Raw genomic sequence first — 26,627 nt, forward strand, 5'->3', positions numbered from 1 at the left:
CTACAGCCTTTTTACGACATTTGTTTGCAAAAAAGATTCTAATAGCTAAAATTTAAAAATCAACTTAAAACCCAAAAAATTAAAAAGAACTTACAAAAAAGAAAAGCAATAACCATCCTTCAATTTAGCACTGACAGATATATGTTCAAATTTAAACAACAAAATAAGATACAATAAGTCACAGACTCAGCTGCTCAGATTTACATCAATGTAGCTCTAACGGAAAGCAACAAATAATGGTCCAAGGTATGGGGAGAGCAGGCCATGCATAAAAACAAAGAGAACAATAACAACAGATCAAATGTTGGTTTCAACTAGAATTGAATATATCAAGACAAAAGCATAATAACATGCATATGTGCTCCAGACACAATTTATGTGTTCTAAGAACTGTAAAAATTGGAAAAAGACTAGCTTGAACATCTACTTGATACATATGCAGCAGAAACAGCTGTATCACCATACCTGTCGCATGTCAAACAAAGTTGACAGATTCAACCCTTGAGATAGGGTAATCATCTCAAAAGCGTTCATAATCAAAGGGCCTCCATCTTTATATCCGAATTGCTCAGTCACATACTGATCCTGAAAAATCCAAAGGTTGAGACCCAAATGAGGCACTACAACCAGTTACATACTGATCCTGCAAAACACCAAAGTCTAGTATCCAGTGTTTATAAAATAATCACTAAAGTACTGGCTAAAAGGTTGAGTGTGGTGTTTGATAATACTATTACCAAATACCAAGGCCCAAAGTACATTTGTGGGGGAAGACAGATTGTGGATACCATTTTGATTCCAAATGAATTCATTGAGGGCATTTGAAGGAGAAAGAGAAAGGGGCTCATTTTTAAGATGATAAGAGTAAGTTGGAACTTTTTGAATAAAATCTCTATGAGGAAGGGATTTGGAGAGAGATGGTGAAGTTGGATGAAAGGCTGCAAGTCTAATGTGAATTATTCGGTGTTGTTGAATGGTGAGCCTAAATCTTGGTATAGAGCTGTTAGGGGATTGGACGAGGGGATCCTCTTTCCCCATTCTATTTGTTTTAGTGGTTGATGTTTTGAGTAGGATGATTGATAAGGCTGTGGATAGAGGTTTAGTAAAAGGACTGGGAGTGGGGAGGGAGGAGGTAATGGTTTCGCACATTCAGTTTGCTGATGATACTATCTTTTACTAAGAGGATCATAGGCCTTTTTTTGGAAGAAGGAAAAAAAAAAAGAACATTTGGGGCTTCTCCATATTTTTTAAAGCATTTTGGGGCTTAAGATTAATATGGGAAGAGCGGTATCAGGGAAATTATTGTGCTTGTTGTCAAGGAGTTATCATCAGAGGTAGGGTGCATTGAGTTGGAGCGGCTGCTGTCCCATTTAGGGGTTCCTTTGGGGAGTAAAGTAGATCTGTTAGTTTTTAGGATCCAGTTGACGTGAGAGAATCTAAGCATTTGGATGGGTGGAAAGGTGTTCTTTTTTATTTGGGAGCGAGGATTACTCTAATTCAGGCTTGTCTTTCTAGTATCCCGTTGTATTTTCTTTCTATTTTCAAAATTCTTGCAGGAGTTGCTAGCAAGATTGAGAAAATTATGAGAGATTTTCTGTGGCCAGGGGTAGGGGGTTTTAGGGACCATTTGGTAAGATGGGAGGTGGTTTGTAGGTCTAAACAAGAGGGTGGTTTGGGTCCTGGAAATTTGGTGTCTAAAAAAACAGCACTTTCAGCCAAATGGCTTCTGCAGTTGCTGTTATAGGATTCTTCTTTGTGGCATAAAGTTGTTAAAAGCAAGTTTGGACTTGATGAAAATGGGTGGAATACTTATTTGGTTCTAGATGTTCTTCGGAAAATCCATAGAAAGCTATTTCATAGATTTATTCTCTTTATTCCCCATGCTAAATTTTTGTTGGGTAGGGGCTCTAATATCCATTTTTGGAAAGACCTTTGATTGGGGAATGTTGTTTTGTCCACCACTTTTCCTCATCTCTTTATCAGAGCTTAGGGCAATAATTCCCTTTGTTCTTTTATTGTAGATCGGGCGGTCCCTTATCTTCAAGGGATTTTCACTTTAGGAGATCCTTGAATGAATTATCCTCCTCATTAGTCTCATTGAATAATTGTTGGGTATCTTCGGAAGATGATAGTTGATCCAGGTCTTTGGATAACTCGGGGTTTTACTTTTACAAATCTTTTTGTGAATTCTTGGCTGAACAGTTTTTCCTTTTCTGCTCTACAATACTTGGAAGACCAAAGTCCCCCCCCTTAAATCGAATCTTTTCCATGGTTGGTTGTGCTTAATAGGATCAACACTAATAGCTTGTTGCAGATTAGGAGGCCTTTAAAGGCCCTCTCTCCAGATATATGTGAGCTTTGTTTTAATGTCTTAGAATCTGCTGCGCATTGTGATTTTTCCTGAATGGTTTACAACAAGCTATTCAATTATTTTGGAGAAAGTTGGCTTTGTCCAGAGACAGTGGAGGAGTTTTTGGCAAGTGTTTTTTTGGTTGGTTTTGGTAGGGAAAAGGAGGGAACAACATTACGGAACTGTGCTTTATTGCAGTATTTTGGGGTTTGTGGAAGGAATGTGACGGCGTAAATTCTCAGGAAAGAAGTCATCGTTTCTGTTGGTGTGGGAGAAGATTCACTATTTGGCTTCTCTTTTGTGTGTGGATAATGGAAACATCAAGGGAAGGTTTTTGTCAGATATTCAGCACGACTGGCATTCTTTGTTGAGTTACTAGAGCGCACTGATTTTCCTCTTTTGTTTTTTGTGCCTTATGGTTTTCCTTTTTTGTTTTCTCTGGGGTGTCCAAGAGTTTGTTAAGTAGATGTCTCCTCTCCTGATTGTACATTCTTAATCTATCAATGAACTTCTTTTGGTATATAAAAAATAAATAAAAATCAAAGCTTAGGTGCTAGCCAGAGCCTGAAGTACCCAAACGCCATCAGGTCATATTCCCTATAAGTATCCAACTAAATAATGTCAGCACACTTGTTTGAGAATGTTAGAGTCACGACTTGACCTAAAATCTAAAGCCATAAAGGTGTGTTTGAACACCCCCCCACCTTTTTCTTTTTTCAATGAATTTCTCCTTTTAAAAGTGAAAGTTGCTATCGATATGCTCAGTAATCATGTTTTTCTGCTTATAGAATGTTAGATTTTAGCATTTTTGCGAAGTTTTTATAAGATAAAAGCTGACTATTTTTATGCTTTCAGTGGCCGTTCTCAAAATTTTTTCAAATATTACAAAATTATCAATGCACTATTTTTCTCTCCAAAAATGAGATATACATTTTATGTATAAATGTATAATTTTAAAAACCTCAGCAAGCTTACGACTTTTTTTCCCAACACTCAAGATCAGTTTTTCCTTTCTAATATCTCCATTTTTCAAACAGGGTACAATTTTTTGACCTAAATCAGTCCTTTTCATTAGTTCCTCATTAAAAGTTCCTTTTCATCAGCCCCACATGGGCCCAACTAAGCCTAAGTTGTGGACCAATAACTTATACCATGCCTTAACACTCCACTAGCACATGAAAAGATAAGTATGGAGAATAAGAATTTAGCAAACAAATGATAAACATGGTGAAGTAGGACCAAGTAATAGAATTCGGAAATAGAGAGAGAATGGAGAGGATGAGAAAAGAAGAAGAAGAAATACGAGGCAATAGGACGGAATGGAACAAAAAGAAAAGAAAGACAGACTTAGAGGCAGAACAGAACAGAGATGAGAAGAAGAGAAGCAGGAATCCTGCAGAGGAGAGAGAGAGAGAGAGACAGATAGAGGGAAAATGCAGAAATTCTTATTTCAAAATGATTAATTGTCCATACAATACATGATCACAATGCATATACCCCCCCAATATTACAACTGACACAAATAATGACAAATAAACCCCAACTAAAATATGTAATTACAATATAAACATCTAAAGTTCTCCATTAGTAGTTCTCCATCAAACTCCCTTTGTTAGAGAAAACTCAACCTCGAGTTGTAATGAGTAGTAGCTTTAATTCCATGTGTGGGAACAAAGTCGAAAATGTAGGCAAATCAAGAGGAGGCAAAATCTGCATTGCATCATCAATCACCATTGGACAATGTCTAGAAGATCCTCCAACTGCAAGTAGCATAGAAGGCTGAAATGTCCTCTGACAAAATGACAAGTCCTCCAAACAAGAAATCAATTTAAAATCCAAGGCAACTGAAACAAATATGCGCTCAGTCCATATTCCAGAATGATGGACAATGTTTCATTAGATTTTATAAAGAAGATGCGGAGGGAGAAGATGCAAGGAATGGAGGCACAAGTTTATTAGATTGAGGAGAAATCATCACAAGGGGATTTTCAACAATGGGTTCCATGACTAAAGAATTTTCAACAAACTCTAGAGCAACCAATTGTTCCTCACTCTTTGGTTTAGAAATGAAAAATTGAAATTGAAAAGCAAGGTCATTGACAAACATATCTATATTAGCAGTTGGGAACTCATCTTGATGTTCATTGCAAGTCATAACAACCAAGTTTGGTGACAAGGTCCATATCTGGCCTAGAGGCTCCAACAGTACTTAAGGTCACTAAAGACAAGTCTACGAACTCGTTTTGAGAAGATTCATGACTCATGTCCATAGAAGAATCAAAAAATTGTGCCCTAGTAATATGAAAATTATTTATGTAGTCATGATACTCAATTATGCAACAATTTGCATGGGCTTTGATATTGGATGGTTTATGAACAATTTGAGTTTCCTCTTGAACATCTTGGGAGGATCTAGGAATACTTCATGACCATAGAGAAATAGATCTAGATTGATGAAATTCATTAAAATAGGAAGTGGTGTAGTCAGTTGGTAGCCGGAGAAATCTCTCAGCTTCCAAAGCACATGGTAAGCCTCAAACAGAGTAGTGGGTCGTTCTCAAATATTTACATACCTTCTGATTTCATCCCTTAACCCTTTCTTGAGCCAAATTACGATTTTAGCCTTCTAGGTACCTTCCTAAGAGCACAACTATAAATAAGGTCTCTAAATTTAAGGTAATAATCTGTGATGCTAGAAGAAAGTTGCCTAAGACTACACAGCTGGTCCAGTAATCTCCCTATAAGAATTGGGGGCTTACTTTTCTCTTAAGATATATTTCATTTCAGACCATGTCGCAATAGGTGGTTCTCCAAGATAATTTTTATCCCTTTCAATTTTTCGTCAATATTGACTTTCTGAACCAAGAAGTCTTGTTTTAGGTAAGTAGATACTTAAGTGGCTATCCATGCCAATTAAAATAATAGTCCATATCATTCAACCAAACTAGGAAACACTGAGAAGCTGAACAACTGTCAAAATAAGGACATTTAGGTTTTACAAATTGTTGAGAGTTGCCAACTAGGTGGGAACTAGATATGTGAAACTGACTCATCATTTTTTTAACCTAGAGAGCAAATATGAACCAATGCAGATTCAAACAAGTATCAATAGATAAGTGATCTTGATCAATGTCTGTGGAGTCAAGATAGTGTAAGTTCATACAACATTATCAAAAGGTCCTTGTGCTGAGTTTGTAGCATTTGAGAGATTCTTCAAATATTTCACTTCAATTTCTCACAAATACTCCAAGAAAACTCCACTTGTAAACTTGGAAAAGGGTGCTGGCACACTGAATTTATCCTCCAAAAGTATGTATTAAATAATCAAAGATGAGTTTCTTCAAATCAACATCAAAATTTTATATAAAAAAACCAATTTTCAGTAAATTTGAAAACACAGCATCTGGGTCTCAATCTGAATGTTGGCAGACCTTCAAGACTCCTTTTGCTCTGACAGTCCAAGATTAAGCTGAATTGATCCTTAGAAATGTGAACCAAACTTGATAATTCAGTTTTCAACCAAAACGCTTCAATGTCAAAAAAATCCAAAATATTGTGGCTGAAGACTATTTCTCATGAGTCTGGAAAATACCAAAGGAGTGCAGTAACTCCCTCACATGGATGGCTGGCATGTGGGGCACATGGGCTTCTGGCAGGGCTCCTCCAGCAATGAAATTCTGGCTGGAAGCTGATCAGGGATTGGGTAGTTCCAGTAAGTGTGGTCTTGTATCAAGTAAACTGCAGGAAGTGTGAAAACTTGAAGTGGGGTTGCTGGCAAAGTTTCAGTCAGTGCATGAGGGCTCACTGATGGTCGGATGGTGATGAAATTAGAGTTTTTGAACCAATGGAACAACTGTAATTTCTGAACTTTGATGCCAATTTGATTGAGAACAGGTAATAGAACTCAGGCATAAAGAGAATTGAGAGAATTAGCGAGAGAACTAGAAGACAGAACAGGAAGAAGAGAGACAGAATTTGAGGCAGAACAGAGATGAGAAGAAGAAAAAGGGAAGAAGAAGAAGAAGAAGAAGAAGAAGAAGAAGAATCCATACAATACACAATCACAATACATGTACACTCCCAATGTTACAAGCCTACAACAAACACAAATAATTACAAAATAACCCCAGTTAAAACATGTTATTATAAAATAAGCCCAAAGTATATAAAATACACAAAACAAACCTAAATTAACTAAGTTCCTAAAATAACCAGAGTGTTCGTAAACTACAGCTACAATATAAACATCTAAAGTTCTCCATTGGTGGTTCTCCATCACATGGACAACAAGAACCTAGGACATCAGGATCTCCATGCAAGCACGAACCTGGTACCATGCCAAGTCACCTCTTAACCTAAAAGCTTAAACCATTAGGTTGTCAACCAACAATATATATGAAGCCTAAACAAAGAGATTATATAAAAGGATCAAACTTATTCAAACATTTCAAAATATTCAATTACAGAAGGAACATCAAAACAAGGCCTAATAGAAACAATCCCTGACCTCAACATCTTCAAAAACTGCATGAACGTCATCCAAATTCACTTCTACATCTTCTCTCTGTCTTGCAGCCATATAGTTTTTCTGGAACCAAGGATCATTCTTTATCCCTTCAATCTGAATACGCTGCATCGATAGAGGAACCAATCAGATAAAGCTAAAGGGAAAAACGACATCAAAGAAATTCTTAAGTTCAAAGGTCCTAACTCAAATTATTACTTTAAGTCCCATATGCACAAGCATAACTGCATCTGCATCCACCTGTTTAGCCTATGCAAAAAAGTAATATATATATCTTTACATTATGTTGAAATGAGGGCGGGACTTGGATCAATGGTCAGGTTGCTACTTTCTGACCAGTTGTTGGTCGCAGGTTCAAGTCCAAGGAAACAATTTCTCTGCATAAAAGCAGCGGTAAGGCTGTGTACACTGTAACGACCCTCTCCCTATCCTTGCAAAGCGGGGAGTGTTGTGGCCAGAAGACGCCCTTTATTACATTATGTTGGAAGAGAATATGTTATTTTAGTAATTAGGTTTCTTGAGTGGGGGTATTTTGTTCGTAAATCTTTATTATTAGTAATATGTAAGGCAGGCTCATAGCTGTACATAGTCTCCAGGAAACTGCAGCCCATATTTTCCTCTTATTCCTTCTTCTCCTTTTCTTCTCTTCTTCGCTTATTCATCTCTAACTTTACAACATTTTACCAGAGCATTAATCTCCTCTAAATCTGATTTATCAGAATTGATTTGATACTCTGTTTCGTGTTTTTTTCTTTTCCCCTCATCCTCTCCTAATTAGTTCTCAAATCTGATTTCTGGTTGCTTTGTGCGTCATTTAGGGACCATTCCTCTAGGTTTGTCTGCGCAGCATCCTTTGTAGCAAGCTGTGTGTTTTCGTGGTGGTTCGTTGATGGGAAGTCAGTTATATTTTGTTTCTATCTACCGCTGTTGCTGTTCCTCTGTTCAACGGGATGGCATCAGCTGTACTCTGTTTTTGGTCTGCTGATGATACTGTTTTGATGCTGCATGTTTGTGTATTGATCTTGAAGGCAATTTATTTCAATTGACCCTTATACCAGTTGGATGTAAAGAATGCCTTCTTGTATGGAGATTTAAAGGAAGAGGTATACATGGAGCAACATCTCAAGTATGTTGCTCAAGGGGAGGGTGGTTAAGTATGTTGGTTGCGAAAGGCTATTTATGGTCTTAGGTAGTCTCCTTGAGTCCTAGTTTGACAAATTTAGTGTGGTGGGTCTCTGCATTTGGCTTTATCCAATACTACTTGCAAAAAAGGAGATGCTGTGGTACTCCTACTAGTTTATGTTGATGACATAATCAACACTTTAAGCTGTGGCTTCAAGAAAAATTTTAAATCGAAAACTTGGATACTCTGCATTACTTTCTTGGTATTGAGATTTCACAGTTTAGGAAGGGTTCTATCTTACTAAAAAAAAACCTTGGACTTGCTAAGTGAGACAACTTCATCGGGAGTTAAACTATACTCCTACTTTGGATCGGACCTTGAAGATAAACATCAATATAGTCAGTTGGCATGTTGATCTACTTGGCCGTCACTAGACTTGACATGTCTTTTGCAGTAGAAGAGTCAATCCATGAAAAATCACAAACTTCGTAGAATTGTGCATTATCTCAAAGGCACTCCTCAAACAGGTTGGGATGGCTCAAAGGTCTAATAGATACTGTACATTTGGGGGGGTTAATATTTTTACTCATTGTAGCCAAAAAAAACTACTGTAGCACGATATAGTGCTCAAGCAGAATGTCAAGCTGTGGCTCGTACTATGAGTGAGGTTATGTTGCTTAAGTCTCTTATGTTGAAGATGGAACTCTTGGTAACAAAGCCAATGTTTTGTGATAATCAAGCTGTCATTTGCATTGCTAGCAATCCAGTGTCTCATGAAATGACAAAGCACATTGAACTTGATTGTCATTTTGTAAGGGGTGCAGTGTCGAAGAAGGTTGTGAGGATTCCCTTTCTCAAATCTATGGATCAGTTAGGTGACGTTTTTATGAAGGCTTTATGTAAGTCTGCCTCACGTAATGGTTGTAATGGGTTAGGTGATATTTATACCCACCAGCTTGAGAGGGAGTATTAAAAGAGAATATGTTATTTCATTAATTAGGTCATGTGAGTGGAAGTGTTTTTGTCCTTAATTTTTGTTATTAACATACAAGTAGGCAGACCTGCTGCTACTGATCATATGACAGGTGTCACCAACTTCTTTTCTACTCTCTAATATTCTACAAATCTACCTCGAGTTACCTTTTTGATGGGTCCACTATTACTGCTAAGGAAATAGGAATAGTAAATCCTACTCCCTCCATCTCTCTTTCTTCTGTTCTCTACATTCCTAAATCTCCCTTTAATCTTATGTCTGTTAGTATAATTACGAAGTCTCTAAATTGCTCTGTAACCTTCTTTCCCAATTCTATTCTTATTCAAGATCTAAAGATGAGAAAAACGATTGGCACAGGACATGAGGCTGATGGACTTCACTACTTTGAGTCACTTTCTTCTCCTATTGCCTGTAGTGTTGCTGTCACACCACATCAACCCCATTGCCGCCTTGGTCATGCATCATTGGACAAGTTAAAACAGATAGTTCCTACTTGGAGTTTCATGTCTATCCTTGATTGTAAATCTTGTCAATTAGGAAAGCATCACTATGTTAACTTTGCCTCTCGATCCACTAAAAGAGTCATTAGCCCTTTTATGTTAGTCCATTCTGATGTTTGGGGTCCTAGTTGTGTCACATCAAAGTTAGGGTTTCAATAATTTGTCACTTTTGTCAACGACTATTTCAAAATGATTTGGTTGTATTTGATGAAAGATCGCTCTGAGTTGTTTAATATCTTTTGTGCCTTTTGTTCTCAAATAAGAACTTAGTTTGATATGCCAGTCAGAATACTTCGTAGTGGTAATGCTAAAGAGTACTTCAATACTCAATTCATTACCTATATGACATACTCTAGCATGATCCATCAGCCATCTTGTGCCCATACTCCACAACAAAATGGAGTAGCAAAGAGGAAAAATAGACATATTCTTGAAGTCACTTGAACCCTATTGTATCAAATGAATGTCCCTAAAGTTTTTTGGAGTGATGTTGTTCCCACTGTTTGCTCTCTCATCAATAAAATGCCATCCTCTGTCCTTGGTGGTAAAATTTTGTATGCAATTATTGTTGACTTTTTTAGTCTGATCCTTGTTTTGATGCTGACAAAGCATATGTTTCTTATGTGTGTATTTAGCATGTGAACAGGTCCATTAATTTAACACACGCATAAGGAAACGGCGATGGAAGCTTGCAAAACTTAAGGCCAATACGATCAGGCGCATTCCATGAAGTTAGAAGAGCAAAAAGATGAAGAAGACGTTTATTTCTTATTGTAATTATATTTAATTTTTATTATTTGGTCTATAATAATGCATACATCTTGCATGATATGATTTAAATGCTCAGATAAAACCATAGACTAACCGTAGGGAACCAAAGGCCATAGACAGACCTTAGGACATTGAATTTTTCATCGAAAACCATTTTCATAACAGTTAACATCATACAAAGGTTTTAAAATGTCCTTTGGGTTTAAATTGGGGCAAAAATAGGTCTTTGGTCGACTGACGTTGGGTTTTTAGGCTTAATTAAAAGCCTCAGACGACCAACCGTTTTATGTGTTATAGCCCTAGGTCAACCGAACCCTCTATTGGCCAAAAAGTCAAATAGTTGACTGAAGCCTCGGGCAACTGAACCAAAAATGAACATAGCTTCCACGGTCAACCGAACCCTGGTCTCTGACTTTTCCATTGTCCCCGAGCGACCGAATTGTGAGGCCTGGCAAACCGAACAAAGAATCAGCGCCTGAACCTACGAAAATTGGGAAATCGCCTTGGCTTCAGCCAACCAGACTCACCCACAGGCACTTGAACCCAATACAGGCTCTGTGTATGTTCGGGCGACCTACCCTAAGGACTGGGCGACCGAATTTCTCGAGTTGCCAAAATTAACTGTGGTAATTGGGGTTAAATTTTAATTAAACAATTTCAAAAATCCCTAATATGTCCCTAACGGTCATAATTTTCAAAAAATTTATAAACACCCCTTCATTTGCTTAGATTAGTAACTTTGATTAACAAATATTTTCTCTCAAATTTTTCACTTAATCAAAGTTCCCCCACACACTCTTATTTCAAAAATCTCTTTGGGGTTAAATTTTTAGACTCTTCAACTCTCTTTATTATTCTTTAGCAATCTTTCAAAAGAGAGCATCTTTATTTTAAGGCATTCATTTTTGCATCCATGCTTTCATAGATAAAGTTTTATATTGCAAAAATCATTTGAAAAACCAAAACCCTAGGTTCTCCGATTATTCTTTGAAAAATATTTTTGGGAGAATATTTTATTAGGATCCAAATCTTTGAAGTATATATTATATACATTTTCTTCAAAGATTGAAAATATCACTTTGAGAAAAACACCTTTACTCTACTAAGCATCAATTTCATATTATTAGAGAGTGCATTTTGAGCTTAAACATGTACATCTTTACTTGTATTTTTTAGAAGCATTTCATATGTACAAAAATGATTTTTATTGTACCGATTGGGTTCAGCCCGTTAATTGAACTGGGAAGTCTCGGCCACGTAAGTGAGACCGGTTAGGTTCAGCCCAGAAATTGAACTGGGGAGTCTCCGCCCCGTAAGGGAGATCAGTTGGGCTCAGCCTGATAATTGAGCTAGGGTTTACCTCGTCCCATAAGGAGAGGTTGTAAACGGCTTCTACTCCGCCCGTTTAAGTGAGTGGGGTTAGCGTAATCCTTGAGAGGTATGCCCAAGGCAGGGACGTAGGCTCGTTTGGCCGAACTTCAATAACAAATATTGTGTGTCTCTCTCTCCCTATCTCATTTAAATTACTGCACTTTTGTTCCCATATGTGTATGCTTGCTTATTTACTGTTATAATTATTCGCATGCACACATTTAATTTAAATGAGATATGCTGCACACATGTATGTCTGCACTGATAGCCTAATCATTTTACATACACGCTTTTAATATTGAATGGGATATGAACTGTGGTAAATTGGAAAATATTTAAATTAGCCAAAAAGTTTTAAAACCCAATTTCACCTCCCCTCTTGGGATCACACCAATTCCAACAATTATCTTCCCTGAGGCTCCTTTGTTCTCCCTTCCTCCTTGTATATTTGGTTGCTTCCTTCGTTTATCAATTAAATCCAGGAAGGGATAAATTGGATCCTCGTGCTATCAAATGTATTTTTTAAGTTATTCCTATACTCAAAAATGATACCGATGTTACAATCCCACTTTACATTAATTCCTTGTCTCTGCTGATGTCACCTTTTTTGAGTCTACACCATACTATTTTGATTCCTTGAGTTCTATAGACCCTGATGAGTCTTTTCTTCTGCCTAGCCTTCCCAATCCTATCTTTTTCCCTTCATCTAGTCCTCCTGCATCTTCATCCAGTTTGAGTCCTTCTCATCGCTTGGATTGTCCCAATTTGCAACTGTACACACAACGACTCAAGGGAGGAGAGCCTCCTCCACCTTCTCTACGCCTTCAATTTCTTAGTCAGATTATCCTCTTCCCCAAGTGTTTGATCCTCCTATTGCTGTTCGAAAAGGTAAGCGCACTTGTACCCCGCATCCAATCTCTAGTTTGTTTCTTATGACTTCTTGTCACCCTCATACTACCATTTTGTTGGTGCCTTATCTTCTATTGCTCTTCCTAAGTTTATTTCCGAAGCCCTATCACATTTTGGGTGGGAGATGCATGCTCTACAGGATAATGATACTTGGGACTGGGTACGTCTTCCTCCTAATAAGTCTGTGGTTGGTTGTCTTTGGGTGTATACGGTGAAGGTTAATCCAAATGGTTCCCTGGCTTGATTGAAAGCCCGCCTTGTTGCTAAGGGATATACTCAAGTGTATGGCCTGGACTATTTAGACATGTTCTCCCCTGTAGCCAAACTTGCCTCAATACATTTGTTCATCTCCTCAGCAGCCACCTATCACTGGCCTCTACACCAATTATACATGAAGAATGCTTTCCTATATGGTGATCTTCAAGAGGAGGGCTATATGGAGCAACCACCTATGAGGCAGCTTATCCAAAATCACCTCCTTGTACTCATCCAACACAGCTTGGATGGTCGTAGGCACCAGCTCTTGGCCTACTTCTTCATCTACCACCACTATGGCTAGATATGTCTACTCACCTTTTCTCAACCCCTTCTTGAGTTGCATGGCTGAAAGGAACTTCCCATCGTCTCCTTTCACCGCAACGTCTTGCACCATGCAAAGGTGATCTCTTATCAGACATAGGGAACCAGCAAAAGGCATCAGCACTGCCTTCGTCCACCTCAGGAATTCCATTCCCAAAATGACTTGAAAATCATCCAATTACACCGTTGCGAAATTCGCAAAGCCTTCCCACTGCCCAAGCTTCACAATCACTTGCTTGGGTACTCCCAGAGTAGGCTGGGCTACAGAATTCACCGCTTTCATGCATCCTGTATCCTTCTCCAATGATAAGCTGAGTCTCCATGCTTCTGCTTATAAAAAAAAGAAAAAGATGAGTAGCCCTGGTATCCACCATAGTGCAGGTACTCTTCCCACTGATCCTCAAGTCCACAAACATTAGTCCTTTTGCTTGTGTAACTTTCGGTGCTTTCTCCTGCTTTTCCAATGCGTTCACTCGCCGCATTGCACCCATCCTCGGGGTATCCTCCTCTTCCCCATCACTTTCCACTACCTGCACTACAGTGGAAGCTTATAAGGCATTAAGTGTTGCTTTGTAAGGGCACTCAAAAACTCTGTGAGGGCCTCGACACAAGTAACAAGAAATTTTACTCTTTCCATTGGGTGTGTTGAACCCTCAAGATGATGAAGCTTCTTTTGAAGTTGATGCTTTATAGTCAGCTCCCCCACTTTTGGGTTTGCCCTTCTTGAAAGACTTTCCGTTGTTTCCCCCTAGCCAAACTCTTTGGTCGAAGCAATAGTATCACCAACATAGTCAGTCAAGCGCTTTGCAGCAACTTATGCGGTAGACAAGTCTTGAACTCTTTGCCTACGAAGTTCTGTTCTTGCCCATGGTTTCAACCCCTAAAGAAAATAGAATAGTTTATTGGAACATCAAAGCAAAAAATTGTTTCATGTATTTCCTGATTGACCCAATATGCTTGAGGTTTCTCAGCTTTTTCCTAGCATTATACTCAACATTCTCGGGCTAGAATTGGGCCTTGAGCTCTCTCTTCAAGTATGCCCAACAATTCACCACACAGCATCCATTTTCAATTTCATTGTACTTAGTACGCCACCACAGTTTGGCGTCACCAACCAAGTACATGGTCACAGTATCCACTTTTACCTGTTCTAAGTCTGTCCTCATAGCGCGAAAGTACTGCTCCATATCAAACAAGAAGTTCTCCAACTCCTTGGCATCACGGGCACCCCCATAAGTCTTGGGTTCTAATACCTTGGTCTTGCTAAACCCCAGAGTGTTAAAGTTTCCCATAGCAAGAACCATCAAATTCATCTTCGCATCCAGATCAGCTATCTGAGATTGCAAAGTTTCCATAGTATGGTGAAAGTCCTCTAACATTTCACCTATCAAACTTGCTTGATGCTTTTGTGATTCCATCACTTCATCAACAAGTCCCCTCAATTGGGCCATCTTTGTGGCCACATTGTTGGCTGTCGTCTCAGCCTGTGCTTCCAACACACTGATTCTCTCCGCATTGGTTGGTGCCTTGGTAATTTGCCAAAGCTTTACCAATCCCACAACGAAGGTAACTGAATTCACGTAACAACTAACCGAGCTCTGATACCAGGTGTCATGAACCGACTATTTCACACCATTGTGAAAGGATCGTGCGGCGCTAGTTAAAGCACTCTTGCTTAGCTAGCCAACCGATCATTTACCACAAATCATCCACAAAACACTTTCATTATCATTCAATCAAATATCAGCGGAAGTAGAAAGCAATTATGAAAGCAATGGCAAGTAAGCAATAAACATTGAAGCAACATAATTCATTAACAACACCTCTGTTAACATTGTGTGTCTAGCGAGGGAGGCAAGTAGGCCAAACACATTAACAATATCTAGTGAGTTTTACAAGTTGATGAACACTTACCCTCCCCTAAAGGGCTTTATATACAATTCTCACCCTGGCACTAGGAAACATCAAAGTGACTGAGGAGTCATACTACCTTATTTGGCATAGGGAGAAACTACTACTAGAAAATAAACCTACACTAGCATTTACATGATGGAAACTCATCCCAAACGCACGAGACAAGTGGTCACAGGCAAGCATAATGCCCTGAGCAAGCTCGACTCGTGACGGGGACAACGACCTAACCCACCCTCGCCCACTTTTCTCTACATCTGGGTGGTATAAGTGCAATGCGTTGCTTATAAGGGACGCCCCAGCCAATATTCGGTAAAGATTCATATCATAGTCATCTGACAAGTCTTACGCAAGCTGTCAGTTACCTAATGCAACCCCCCTCCTTTACCCGAGCCTGGGACCGGCAGTGTGTGAAAAGATTAGAACCCTAAGAACATAATTTCTTTTTTTTATTGCTTCAATTTTTACTTGATTACCTTCCATTCCTTGTCGACGTTAGTTTTGTACTAAAAAAGGGTAAAAATAGAACTTTAGGTCCTATATTGCCTTCATAATACCATTCTTCCCTCTTGGAGGAGTCTAGTGTTCTGCCATCGAGAAGGAGGGGCAGAACATCAGATAAGATGGTACTCATGTTTTGTTGTGTTTTTAAAATTCAAAAGTTGGTTCTTTTAGTAGTTTTTTTAATTATTATTATAATTTAAGTTGATATTTTTTTTAATTAGAGAAAAAATATGCATGAATTTTCTTTTTAAATAATTGTTGATAAACACCAAAAGTTCATTTTTTTTATTATTTTTTCTTGATTCCTTCCCTTAAACAACATAAAGTTCATTTTTTTCGTTAATATTACTTGACTCATTTCCTTACTTTTCACTCATTTAGAGAAAGCATACACATGAAGTATGATTTTTTTTTTTTTGGGTCAAAAATTAATGTGTTGTACTATTTTGCTTGTTTGTATATCAATATACACGTCATTTGGAATTTATTTTGGAAATATGTACCAAATCTCAAAATTCAATTCTTTTCTTGATTTTCTATTCCCAAAATTGGAATTTTGATTCATGATTTTAATATCAATTTGACAACTATGGACCCTAACAAACAAATTAGTGCCAGTTTTTTGGGTGGTTTATTGGCTGACTGTGAACAATACCAGAGACTTGTTGGAAAGTCGAACCATCTCAAAATAACTCAACCAGATAAAACAAGTGTTGTCAGTTAGTTTATTCATTCTTAGAGAACAAGTATCTGGATGCAGTCATTTGTGCCTTGAAATACCTTATAGATGCACCTAAAAAAGGTCTCTTATATAAGGATTGAGGCTGAACTAACATTAAGAAAACAATTTTCATATTATTTCTATTATTGGTCCTAGAATTACTACAAGTGTAGCTTGCGAATCCTGCTACAAAGCATACAAAGAAGTACGACCAAAAACAGTAAAAGAGAGAGCCCAAAGAGAAGCTAAAAAAACAAGTTTAATTTTTTATTCATTATTCCTCCTAGAATTACTAAAATTGCATTTCAAGTATTCTTAGATGAAATCTCTTGATTCCAAAGCTTCCCTCCATAATTCCAACTTGGATCCTACTAAACCTAATATCATCTACCAAATCAATAACAATGACACTTGATGCTCCTGTAAAATAAATCTAAAAATACAAGAATGTATCTATTTATATCAGCAATCATATATACTTCGTGATATGCATATTATTTAATAAGCATGAACATACTCACAGTGTCAGGATTAGGATCGAGTATTTTATGTATCAATGACTTTGAACCAGGAGAAAACCATATGGGACAGGAAAATTCTGCTGCCTTTATCTACATCGAAGAAACAATTAGAAATTTCCCAATTATAGCTATGCAGCTTACTAAATGCCCACCTAATACATAGAAAGTCTGTTAAGCCCAAAATGGGGAAAAAAAAGGCAAAAAATAGGACTTCCCTCCACAAATAAATGCAAATACACAAGTAAATTGAGAATGAATAAGTCACTACATTGGCATGTATGTCTGACAGAATTCCTCCAGTTAACAACACAAAGCAGTTGCAAACTAATCTGTTTACTTTTTGAACTGCAGTTTACCTTGTTGCACAAGGTTGGAAGGTCAGCCTCCTCAAATGGGAGATATCCAGCCATTAGCACATAAAGGATGACTCCGCATGACCAGACATCTGCAGCGGCACCATCATAACCGAGGTTTCTTAGCACCTAACAGCAATGGTTCAGTGTAAGCAATTGAGAGTCTGAGACATGGCAGAAAAGTAAACAAATGGAGTTTCTTCTGATTTTGACTGTAACAACACAAATCAATTCACATCTATGGTGAGATACTACATCCAATCTACAAAAGTTAACAAGTTATGACAGAATACCAGAGAAAAACCAAAGAGTACCATGACTATTGCCATTTGCTAACATTCACAAAAATCTTTATTAGATTACCACTTTACGTAAAAGCTTAAACTGTTAGGTTGTGGACAAACAATGTATATCAAGGTGAGAGATAAACCCATGACCCATTATAGGGAATACAATAATTTTTTTAAACAGCACAAGGTAAATGCAGACAACAAGACTAGAACCTAGGACCACCAAGTAACCAACTCTAATACCATGTTAGATTGCCGATTTACCTAAAAGCTTAAGCTGTTAGATTGTAGGCTATCAATGTCTATCGAGCTTTAAAAATATGGAATACAGATAGAATGGGCAATACTAAATCTCTTATTGGGAAACTCAAATAATGCAGAAAAATATAATTCCATGAAAAAATTAGCAGATCCTCCTACTTCACTACACTCCTCCCATATAATTCAGCAAGAGTTTCCAACACCTCATCCAATCCTTCCTGCTAGATTACCACTTTATGTAAAAGCGTAAATAGTTAGGTTGTGAGCCAACAATATATATCAAGCTTTAATACTCCCTGCACATGCAGCCCAACAGCACGTGGAGAGATAAACACACGGTAGATAACACCCATTACACGGAATACAATAATTTTTTAAACACCACATAATAAATGCGGACAACAAAACTAGAACCCAAGACCTCCTGGTTACCAGCTCTAATAGGGTGTGAGATTACCACTTTACCTAAATGCTTAAGCTGTTAGGTTGTGGGCCAATAATGTATATCAAGCTTTAACACTTTCCAACACGAACCCACTTTTCTAGTCTACTTTAAATGTGGTCTTAAATCTGTGAGTACTCCAGCATGTAGTTAGTTTTATCTCATTATTTGACCATGTTATAGTTTCAAAACTGTGTAAATGAAACAACTAATTGGGAACCAGAAACCTAGTGATTCAGCCAACTCAAGAATTATAGTAGATTGCGCATTGTGTATGCATCCACTAGCACAATATGTAGCAAACACTATGGATGTGCACAATATACTTGACATACTTGTGGTGTAAGTATTCATGGTGGCACACATGGGTAATACAGGGTGATGGGGCGCAGACAATTGTGAAATGGTGGACGCAGCCACATGGGAATGTAATAGGATAGCAGTAGTGGTGATTATGGCATTGTGGCAGTCGTGGCCATGGTGAGGAGAAAATAGAGTATGGAAAAGATTATTCGTAGGAACTGAAGAACCACAGATGATTAGATCAACCCATATAAATAAAAAGATCGCTGACTCCCTTACGGCATGAGTGTATGCCACTAGCTTACTACAAATGAACAAATCTGGTGACCCTCAAAACTTAGTAAACAATTCAGCTAAGTGATATTAAGATTTCATGATAAGTTTCTGCAAAATCTTTTCTGGAACAAAGTGAAGTAAATTCAAGGTGCTTGGACCTCTCACGGAAAAACTAGACTTGAAACAATATCAATTTATAGCCATGACTCCTATGCTGGGAATGTAGAAACCCAAGTTCTTCCAACATATTTATTCGCCAAACTAATTCACAGGTGGTATATACCATGGCTCTGTACTCATATTTTGCACAAGATCTTGCTACAACAGTTCTCTTGTTACTCTTCCAGGACACCAAGTTTCCACCAAAAACACAGAGTACCCAGTAATGGATCTTCTGTCGAAAGGAGATCCTGCCACAGATGTATACCCATCAATAAGAGATGCCAATGATCCTAGTGTAGAAAAATTCTACCAAGTGCAAGTGCACCTCTAAGATATTTCAAGCTTCCAAATCAGTTTCTGATCTTCATATTCTCTGCTCTGTCTCTAATCCCCTATTCTGCCTGCAGCAGTTTCTCTTCTCCTCCCTTCTTCTTTTTTTTTGATAGCAAAAGAAAATTTCATTAATAAGAGAAGAATTCACAAGAGGGAGAATGAGACATCTCCCAAAGAAAATATCTTCTCCTCCCTTCTGCCTTCTCCTTATCTTCTTCTCTCTGTTTCTCTCCCTAAATTCTCTATATCTGTTCTATCTGTAGATGTCCTACATCAATTTTGTATCAGGGCCTAACTTCAACCCACCAACCATCCATCATGTTAATTGTTATTTAGTCATTTAGCATTATTATTAATTGTTAAGAGTTTGGTTGATAAGTGTAAGTTAGGAAGGGTATAAAATGTCATTCCTATTGTACTCAACATATATTATAAATAGAGGGAGAGACCTATCATTGAGTTTAGGTCTTCAATTTTACCCAATTATCCAACATGGTACCAGAGCATGATTCTAGAACCTAAACCCTAAGTGTTACCACCACCATCAAAAAGCCTAAAACCCAAAATCCGCTGCATGTCTATCATCACAGAAGATTTTTCAGCGATATTATAACCATAGAAAACAGCCAACGCAGCAGGAAGTCAGACCAGTCACTGGAATTTTCTGGGCAACACTGCCAGTTCGAGAACATCAAATCCACTATAGATTTGTCAAAACCAACACCATAGTCACCAGAGACACTGCCGATATGCCCCCCACTGAAATCCCACCTCCAGGCAGTGTCCCATGCGCTGGACGAAGGCTGCGAGGGCCGACCCCATGCACCAGTGAGTGAAGCCACTTTCAGGCATGGTTTTGATCTGAAATGATCCAGCAGTGATCTCCCTCTATTAACATGTTATTGGAGTTTTTCATGATGCTTTTTTCCCACAGATCTCACCTTTTTTAATTGCTCATGTGCAGGACCTAAGGAATGGTTGTTTGATGCCTCGTGAAGCAGTTTATCAGTCGTTATTGAGTTTATTGGGTCTGAAACAGTGGGATTTGCTGTGTTTTTACGATTTAAAGTCCTAATTCCTTCTATATATCAAAATATCAAGCTGTTGGACATGTGTTTTGCTCAAACATCTAATCTTTGTTGTGAACATGCACTCATGGTAATTTGTAAGTTGTTGTTCGGTGTTAGTACCAGTCATTGGTGACTCTCTTGGAGCAGTGGCAGTGCTCATAAGCTGTTTTTTTGTGAGGCTCTGGCAGTATTATATAAATTAGTTGGTGATTTCTTCATGGTAATTTCAGTGGTTCACTTTTCCAATTGTTCCAGCGCTGCGAGTTGCTTTCTTGGGGTTGTGTCTGAGTTTCTTGGTGATGTGGCAGTCTTGTACTGATATATTTGTCTCTTGTTCATGGTTGGTCACCTTGTTCGTGGTTGTTCCAATTGTTCCAAAAATAAATCTTATGGTCATTGGTCTGAGTTTGTGAATGTTGAGATGGAGTTTGCAAATCCCAAAAGTATGGTTTCTTCGTTAATCACTTGTTTAAGTGAACTGCGTATTGTGACTATATTAGAGGAGGAGTATTCAAGGTTTCTATAGTATCAATCGTCTCAACAAGCATCTTATCACATTGCCACTTTTGCCTAAAAAGGTAATCCTACATTTTGCATGTCATCGGGTATCCTTCCTACTAGTCCTTGAGTTATCGATTCTGCTGCCATTGACCATATGAGAGGTGCAATCAACTTCTTTTCTGATCTCCAGTATCCTAAAAATTTACCTCAAGTTACCCTTCCCGATGGGTCCACTATTGCTGTTAAGGAGATAGGAACAGTAAATCCTACTCCTTCCATCTCACTTTCTTTTGCTTTATACATTCCTAAATCTCCTTTCAATCTCATGTCAGTTAGTAAGCTTACAAAGTCACTAAATTGTTGTGTCACATTCTTTCCTGATTCTGTGGTTATTTAGGATTTGAAGACAAGAAAGACAATTGGGACAGGGACGCGGACAGGACATAAGGCTCGTGGACTTTGCTACTTTGAATCGCCTTCTCCACCCATTGCCTGCACAATCGCAGCTACATTACTTCAAATCCATTGTCACCTTGGTCATCCATCCTTGCACAATTTGAAACAGCTGGTTCCTACATTGAGTTCTGTGTCCAATATCAAATGTGAGTCTTGTCAATTGGGCAAGCATTATCGTATTCCCTTTGCTTCCCCGATAGACAAACAAGTGGTTAGTCTTTTCATGCTAGTCCATTCCGATATTTGGGTTCCTAGTCGTGTCACAACAAAGTTGTGGTTTCGGTACTTTATTACATTTGTTGATGACTACTCTAGGATGACTTGGTTATATTTAATGAAAGATCGTTCCGAGTTGTTTGCTATCTTTTGTACCTTCTGTTCCCAAATAAGGACTCAATTTGATAAGCAAGTTAGGATACTTCATAGTGGTAATGCTAAGGAGTACTTAAGTACCCAATTCAGTACTTGTATGACTAACTCAGGTATGATCCATCAATCCTCTTGTGCACACACTCCACAACAAAATGGGGTTGCAGAGTGGGGGGAAAAAAAAAAAAAGACATTCTTTAAGTCACTCATACCCTATTGTATCAAATTAATGTCCCCAAACTTTTTTGGAGTGATTTCGTGCTCACAGCTTGCTCCCTCATCAATAAAATGTCATCCTCTGTCCTTGGCGGTAAAATCCCATATTCAGTTATCTTCCCTAAGGCTCCTCTAACCTCCCTTCCTCCTCATATATGCGATTGTGTGTCCTTTATCCATCAATTAACTCCATGAATGGATAAGTTGCATCCACGTGCCATCAAATGTATCTTTTTGGGCTATTGCTATACTCAAAAAGGATATCGATGTTATAGTCCTATTTTACATCGATTTTTTGTCTCTGCTAATGTCACCTTCTTTGAGTCTACACCATACCAATTTGATTCCTAGAGTTTTATTGACCTTAATGAGTCTTTTCCTCTGCGTTGCCTTCCATATCTGAACCTAGTATCTGTGCCCAATTCTCCTATATCTTCATCCATTTTGAGTCCTCCTCATTACTTGGATCATCCCAATTTGTAGGTGTACACATAGTGACTCAAGGGAGAAGTGCATCCTCCAACTTCTACAACTGTGCCTCTAGTTCCCTCGTCGGATGATCTTATTTCCCATGATCCTCCTATAGCTAGTTCGAAAAGGTAAACGCACTAGTACCCAACATCCGATCTTTAATTTTGTTTTTTTAGTACTTTGTCTTCCGTTTCTCTTCCAAAATCTATTTCTGAAGCCCTATCCCATCCTAGGTGGAGGACTGCAATGGTTGAAGAGATGAGTGCACTACATGATAATGATACTTGGGACTTGGTACATTTTCCTCCTAATAATTTTGTGGTTGGTTGTCGCTGGGTGTACACTGTGAAAGTCAATGCTAATGGTTCTATGATTTGTTTGAAGGTCTGCCTTGTTGCTAAGGAGTATACTCAAATCTATGGTTTGGAGCTTTGGATTATTTAGACACATTCTCTCCGGTCGCTAAACTTGCCTCAATACGTTTGTTGATTTCTTTAGCCACCACTTGTCATTGGCCTCTACATCAGTTAGATGTGAAGAATGCTTTCCTCCGTGGTGATCTTCATGAGGAGGTATATATGGAGCAACCACCTAGGTTTGTTGCTCGGGGATAGTCAGGCCCAGTATGTCGACTTAAGAATTGATTGTATGGATTAAAACAATCTCCAAGGGCATGGTATGGACCATTTTAGTGTTGTAGTACTTGAGTTTGGCCTTCATCGTTGTGTAGTAGATCACTCAGTTTTTTATCATCATGAATCTACCAAAAAAAATGGTCCATGATTGCATAAATTGACGGAAAAGGATTCATATAGCCGACCCCACTTAGTGGGACTAAGGCTTGGTTTTGTTTTTGTTTTTTTTTGTTTTATGCTCCATCTGGCAGGATTTTGCTTATTGTGTATATGGATGACATTGTGATCACTGGTGATGATGATCGAGGCATCCAAGACCTAAAGCTTTTCCTACATAATAAGTTTCAGACCAAGGACTTGGGACCATTGAAGTACTTCTTGGGTATAGAAGTATCGAGATCTCGTACGGGAATTTTGTTGTCACGAAGAAAGTATGTTCTTAATCTTTTAGATGAGACAAGGTTGTTGGGATCCAAACCTATTGACCCATCAATCCCAATAGTAAGTTAGTGTCAAATATGAGTGATTTGTTGCCTAACCAAGGTCGGTACAAGAGACTTGTTGGAAATTTGAATTATCTCACAGTCACCCAACCAGATATATCCTTCGCAACAAGTGTTGTGAGTCAATCTCTCGATTCCCCAAGAACAAGTCAATGGAATGCAATAATTTACATTTTGAGATATCTTAAAGGTGCACCAGGGAGAGGTCTCTTATATCAAGATCGAGGTCATACTCATATTCAGGGAGATATAAATGCAGATTGGGCCGGGTCACCTTCCAAACGAAGATCCACAACTGGGTGATGTATCTTTGTCGGTGGTAATTTGGTGTCTTGGAAAAGTAAGAAATAAACTATGGTGCCAGATCAAGTGCTAAGTTAGAATATAGGTCTATGGCGCACACTATATGCGAACTTGTTTGGCTGAAGAACATGTTGAAAGAACTAGGTTTTCCACATTCTTAGCCTATGGGGTTGATGTGAGATAATCGAGCTGCTACTCATATTGCCTCGAACCCTATCTTCCATGAGCGGACAAAGCACAATGAAGTTGATTGCCATTTTATTCAAGAGAAACTTGTACAAAAGCTAATTACAACCACTCATGTAAAGTCTGAGTTTCAGCTGGCTGATTTGTTCACTAAAACCTTGGGAGGTGCTTGTGTGAAATTCACTTGCAACAAGCTAAAAGCATATGATATATATGCTCCAACTTGAGGAGTGTTAATGGTTATTTAGTCATTTAGCATTATTATTAATTGTTCAAGTTTGGTTCGTAATAAGTGAAAGTTAGTAAGGGTATTATGGTCATTCCGATTGTACTTGACATATATTATGTATAGAGGAAGAGACCTATCTTTGAGTTTAGGTCTTCCATTTTACCCAATTATTCAACACATCATATTCACATCCATCACCACTTTGCTGCTGCTGCAAAGAACATAAACAAAGCAGGAGACATCAGGAAAAACAAAAGGGAAAAAAACCGCTGACAGTTCCAAAATTTAGAGGAAAAAAAAAAAAGAAAGACTGCTGCTGCTGCTTCAAGGTCGCAGTGGAAGAGAATATTCATCACCAGAAAGGAGTCTTTCTTCATCTAAGCATTTAACCTCGCCTATAATTTATTTTTTGCTGTTGCAAAACTGTCCTTATTGCAGCCATTCATCATCACCCAAAACCCCTCTCCCCATCATCTCCCCTTCCCATCACGCCAATCTCAGTCATGTTATAGACTCCATTAGCCCCAAGTTGCTATGACCAGAGCGAAGAGATATTGACTGCTGCATTGAGAGAATTTGGACTGCGACAATGAATAACACTAAAGAAAAATTGAATCTGATAGCGAGAAATGAAGCTTTCCTGTAAGATTTTGAAGAAACTTAAAAGAATGCATTTGTACTGTTTTTTGCTGAAGCTTTCATAGCATTGTTTTTATTTGCTGAAAGACAGAAAATACCTCTGGGTCCCGCATTGTTAATGAAACTGTCACTATGTTTTACCCTTCACTCCCCCCACCCCAGGTTGTTTGCTCAGAGATATAGAGTGTGCCAGCTTGTGATAGTGCCCATATACTACTTGAAAGATATAGATAACACCTTTCTGCAGAGAGGTACTATTGGAAAGAAACATTTGCATTGGCTTCACAGTCAATTCAATTCATAAAACATCTATAATTAATGGTAATAATATGAACTACTTATCATAAAAATACATTTCTTTAAGCCTCTAAATTTAGAAACTATACATTTGTGAACTGAAATTTTGTCTAAAAATTTTAAAACATGCCTGCTGGTATCAAAAATAGTAAATGCAATGATCAAAGTCATGCACCAAAATTCTTAGATTTGTACAAGATCATAAGTAATCCAAGGCATCAGAGAAGTGGATGAAACCAGATTAAACAAGTACTACACACTCTTCAAACTAGTGTACCTCAGGTGCAACATAGTTTGGGGTTCCGCAGATGGTATGAAGAAGTTCAACTCCCTGCACATGAATTTAGGGAAAATCAATTAAGTACAAACATAGACTAAAAGCAAAGTTTCCCTAAAGCAAATACAATTAATCATGCTTAGTTGCTTACTTTTTGCTGCAGTGCACTCAATCCAAAATCAGAAATCTTCAAGTTTCCATGGGAATCAAGAAGAAGATTTTCAGGCTATAGGTAATAAAGGAAAGTCAATGAAAATTTAATAATATAAAATTTCTAAAAGAATTAAAGAAACAAGCTACGTGCTAAACACTGCTGCGCACCTTCAAATCTCTATGGTACACACCCTTACTATGACAATGAGCAACAGCATCTATGAGTTGTTGAAAGTATCGCCTAGATTCATTCTCAGGAAGTCTTCTTTGGTGACCCTGCATACTCAGAGCAAATGTGAGCATAAAAATTGCCTACATTAGAAATATAGCACATTTATGCAAGACAAATAGCATCTAAGAAAACTATTAAGAAGTCTTCAATAGCATCTTTGTAGTCAAACAAAGCCTATGTCTTCTTGACAGGTAAAATATCATTTACATGCTCACATAAATTAGAACTAATGTGTCCATAAGCAATTTCACACTTACTCAAACTGATTCAAGAGGGAAATATAGACAACGAATGCATTTAGAGTACCTCACTTGAACAAAATGAGCTAATTATTTGTATTCACTTTAACAGAAGTAGGAGTCATGAGAAGGCTTGAATTTAACTTGAAACTCTGTACTCACTACTTTTATCTTTTTTTTATTTTCTTTTCAGGATAATTGAATGCTGAAGCTCTCTGTTCAATATTCCAAAGATGACACAAATGCAGATGGCTTGATTATACTACATTACTACCTAAGCCGGTCAAGATGCTAATATGAAAAAGCCATTTTAGAATGTAGCTCGAAAGACAAATGCAAATTGCCCACATGATAATAATGAGATGCTTAACCAGTAGGAAGCAAAAAGTAACAACAGGTTTCTAGAAAGAATGTTCTACATAAAGGAATTTGAATGGAGCAAGCATAATTCGTTGTTTTAATTTATTTCTCACAAAGAATTAAAATGATGAGAAAAACAGAAAGATGTGTTACATATACATTTTGGGGGAGTATAGGAATGAAGGACGCATGCAGAACACCAATTTCAAAATAAACATGTCAGAGTGGAGCAAGTAATAAGCATTCTTCACTTTTACAGTTTACTTAATATATTTTCTTACAAAGGATAAAA

The 26,627-nt window shown here is 37.9% G+C and overlaps 1 protein-coding gene across 8 annotated transcripts in view; it reads right to left on the reverse strand.

The window, feature by feature from the left end:
- Window positions 1-26,627, reverse strand: part of LOC131157748 (CBL-interacting serine/threonine-protein kinase 24-like) — a 91,399-nt gene that overhangs the window by 61,482 nt on the left and 3,290 nt on the right. For 5 of the 8 annotated variants that reach the window (XR_009137316.1, XM_058112100.1, XM_058112104.1 and 2 more), the window contains exons 5-11: window positions 25,673-25,780; window positions 25,503-25,577; window positions 25,352-25,405; window positions 17,136-17,261; window positions 16,780-16,869; window positions 6,858-6,980; window positions 466-585 (exon numbers count right to left, since the gene is read on the reverse strand). Coding sequence is in view for 7 of the 8 variants with exons in the window: in XM_058112100.1 (XP_057968083.1) it covers window positions 466-585; window positions 6,858-6,980; window positions 16,780-16,869; window positions 17,136-17,261; window positions 25,352-25,405; window positions 25,503-25,577; window positions 25,673-25,780 (696 nt within the window). In the remaining variant the exon portion in view is untranslated. The remainder of the gene's footprint in view (window positions 1-465; window positions 586-6,857; window positions 6,981-16,779; window positions 16,870-17,135; window positions 17,262-25,351; window positions 25,406-25,502; window positions 25,578-25,672; window positions 25,781-26,627) is intronic. The other 3 variants (XM_058112102.1, XM_058112101.1, XM_058112105.1) reach the window with 1 other exon arrangement.

The sequence above is a fragment of the Malania oleifera genome, chromosome 6, assembly GCF_029873635.1.
Source record: "Malania oleifera isolate guangnan ecotype guangnan chromosome 6, ASM2987363v1, whole genome shotgun sequence".
Taxonomy (NCBI): domain Eukaryota; kingdom Viridiplantae; phylum Streptophyta; class Magnoliopsida; order Santalales; family Ximeniaceae; genus Malania; species Malania oleifera.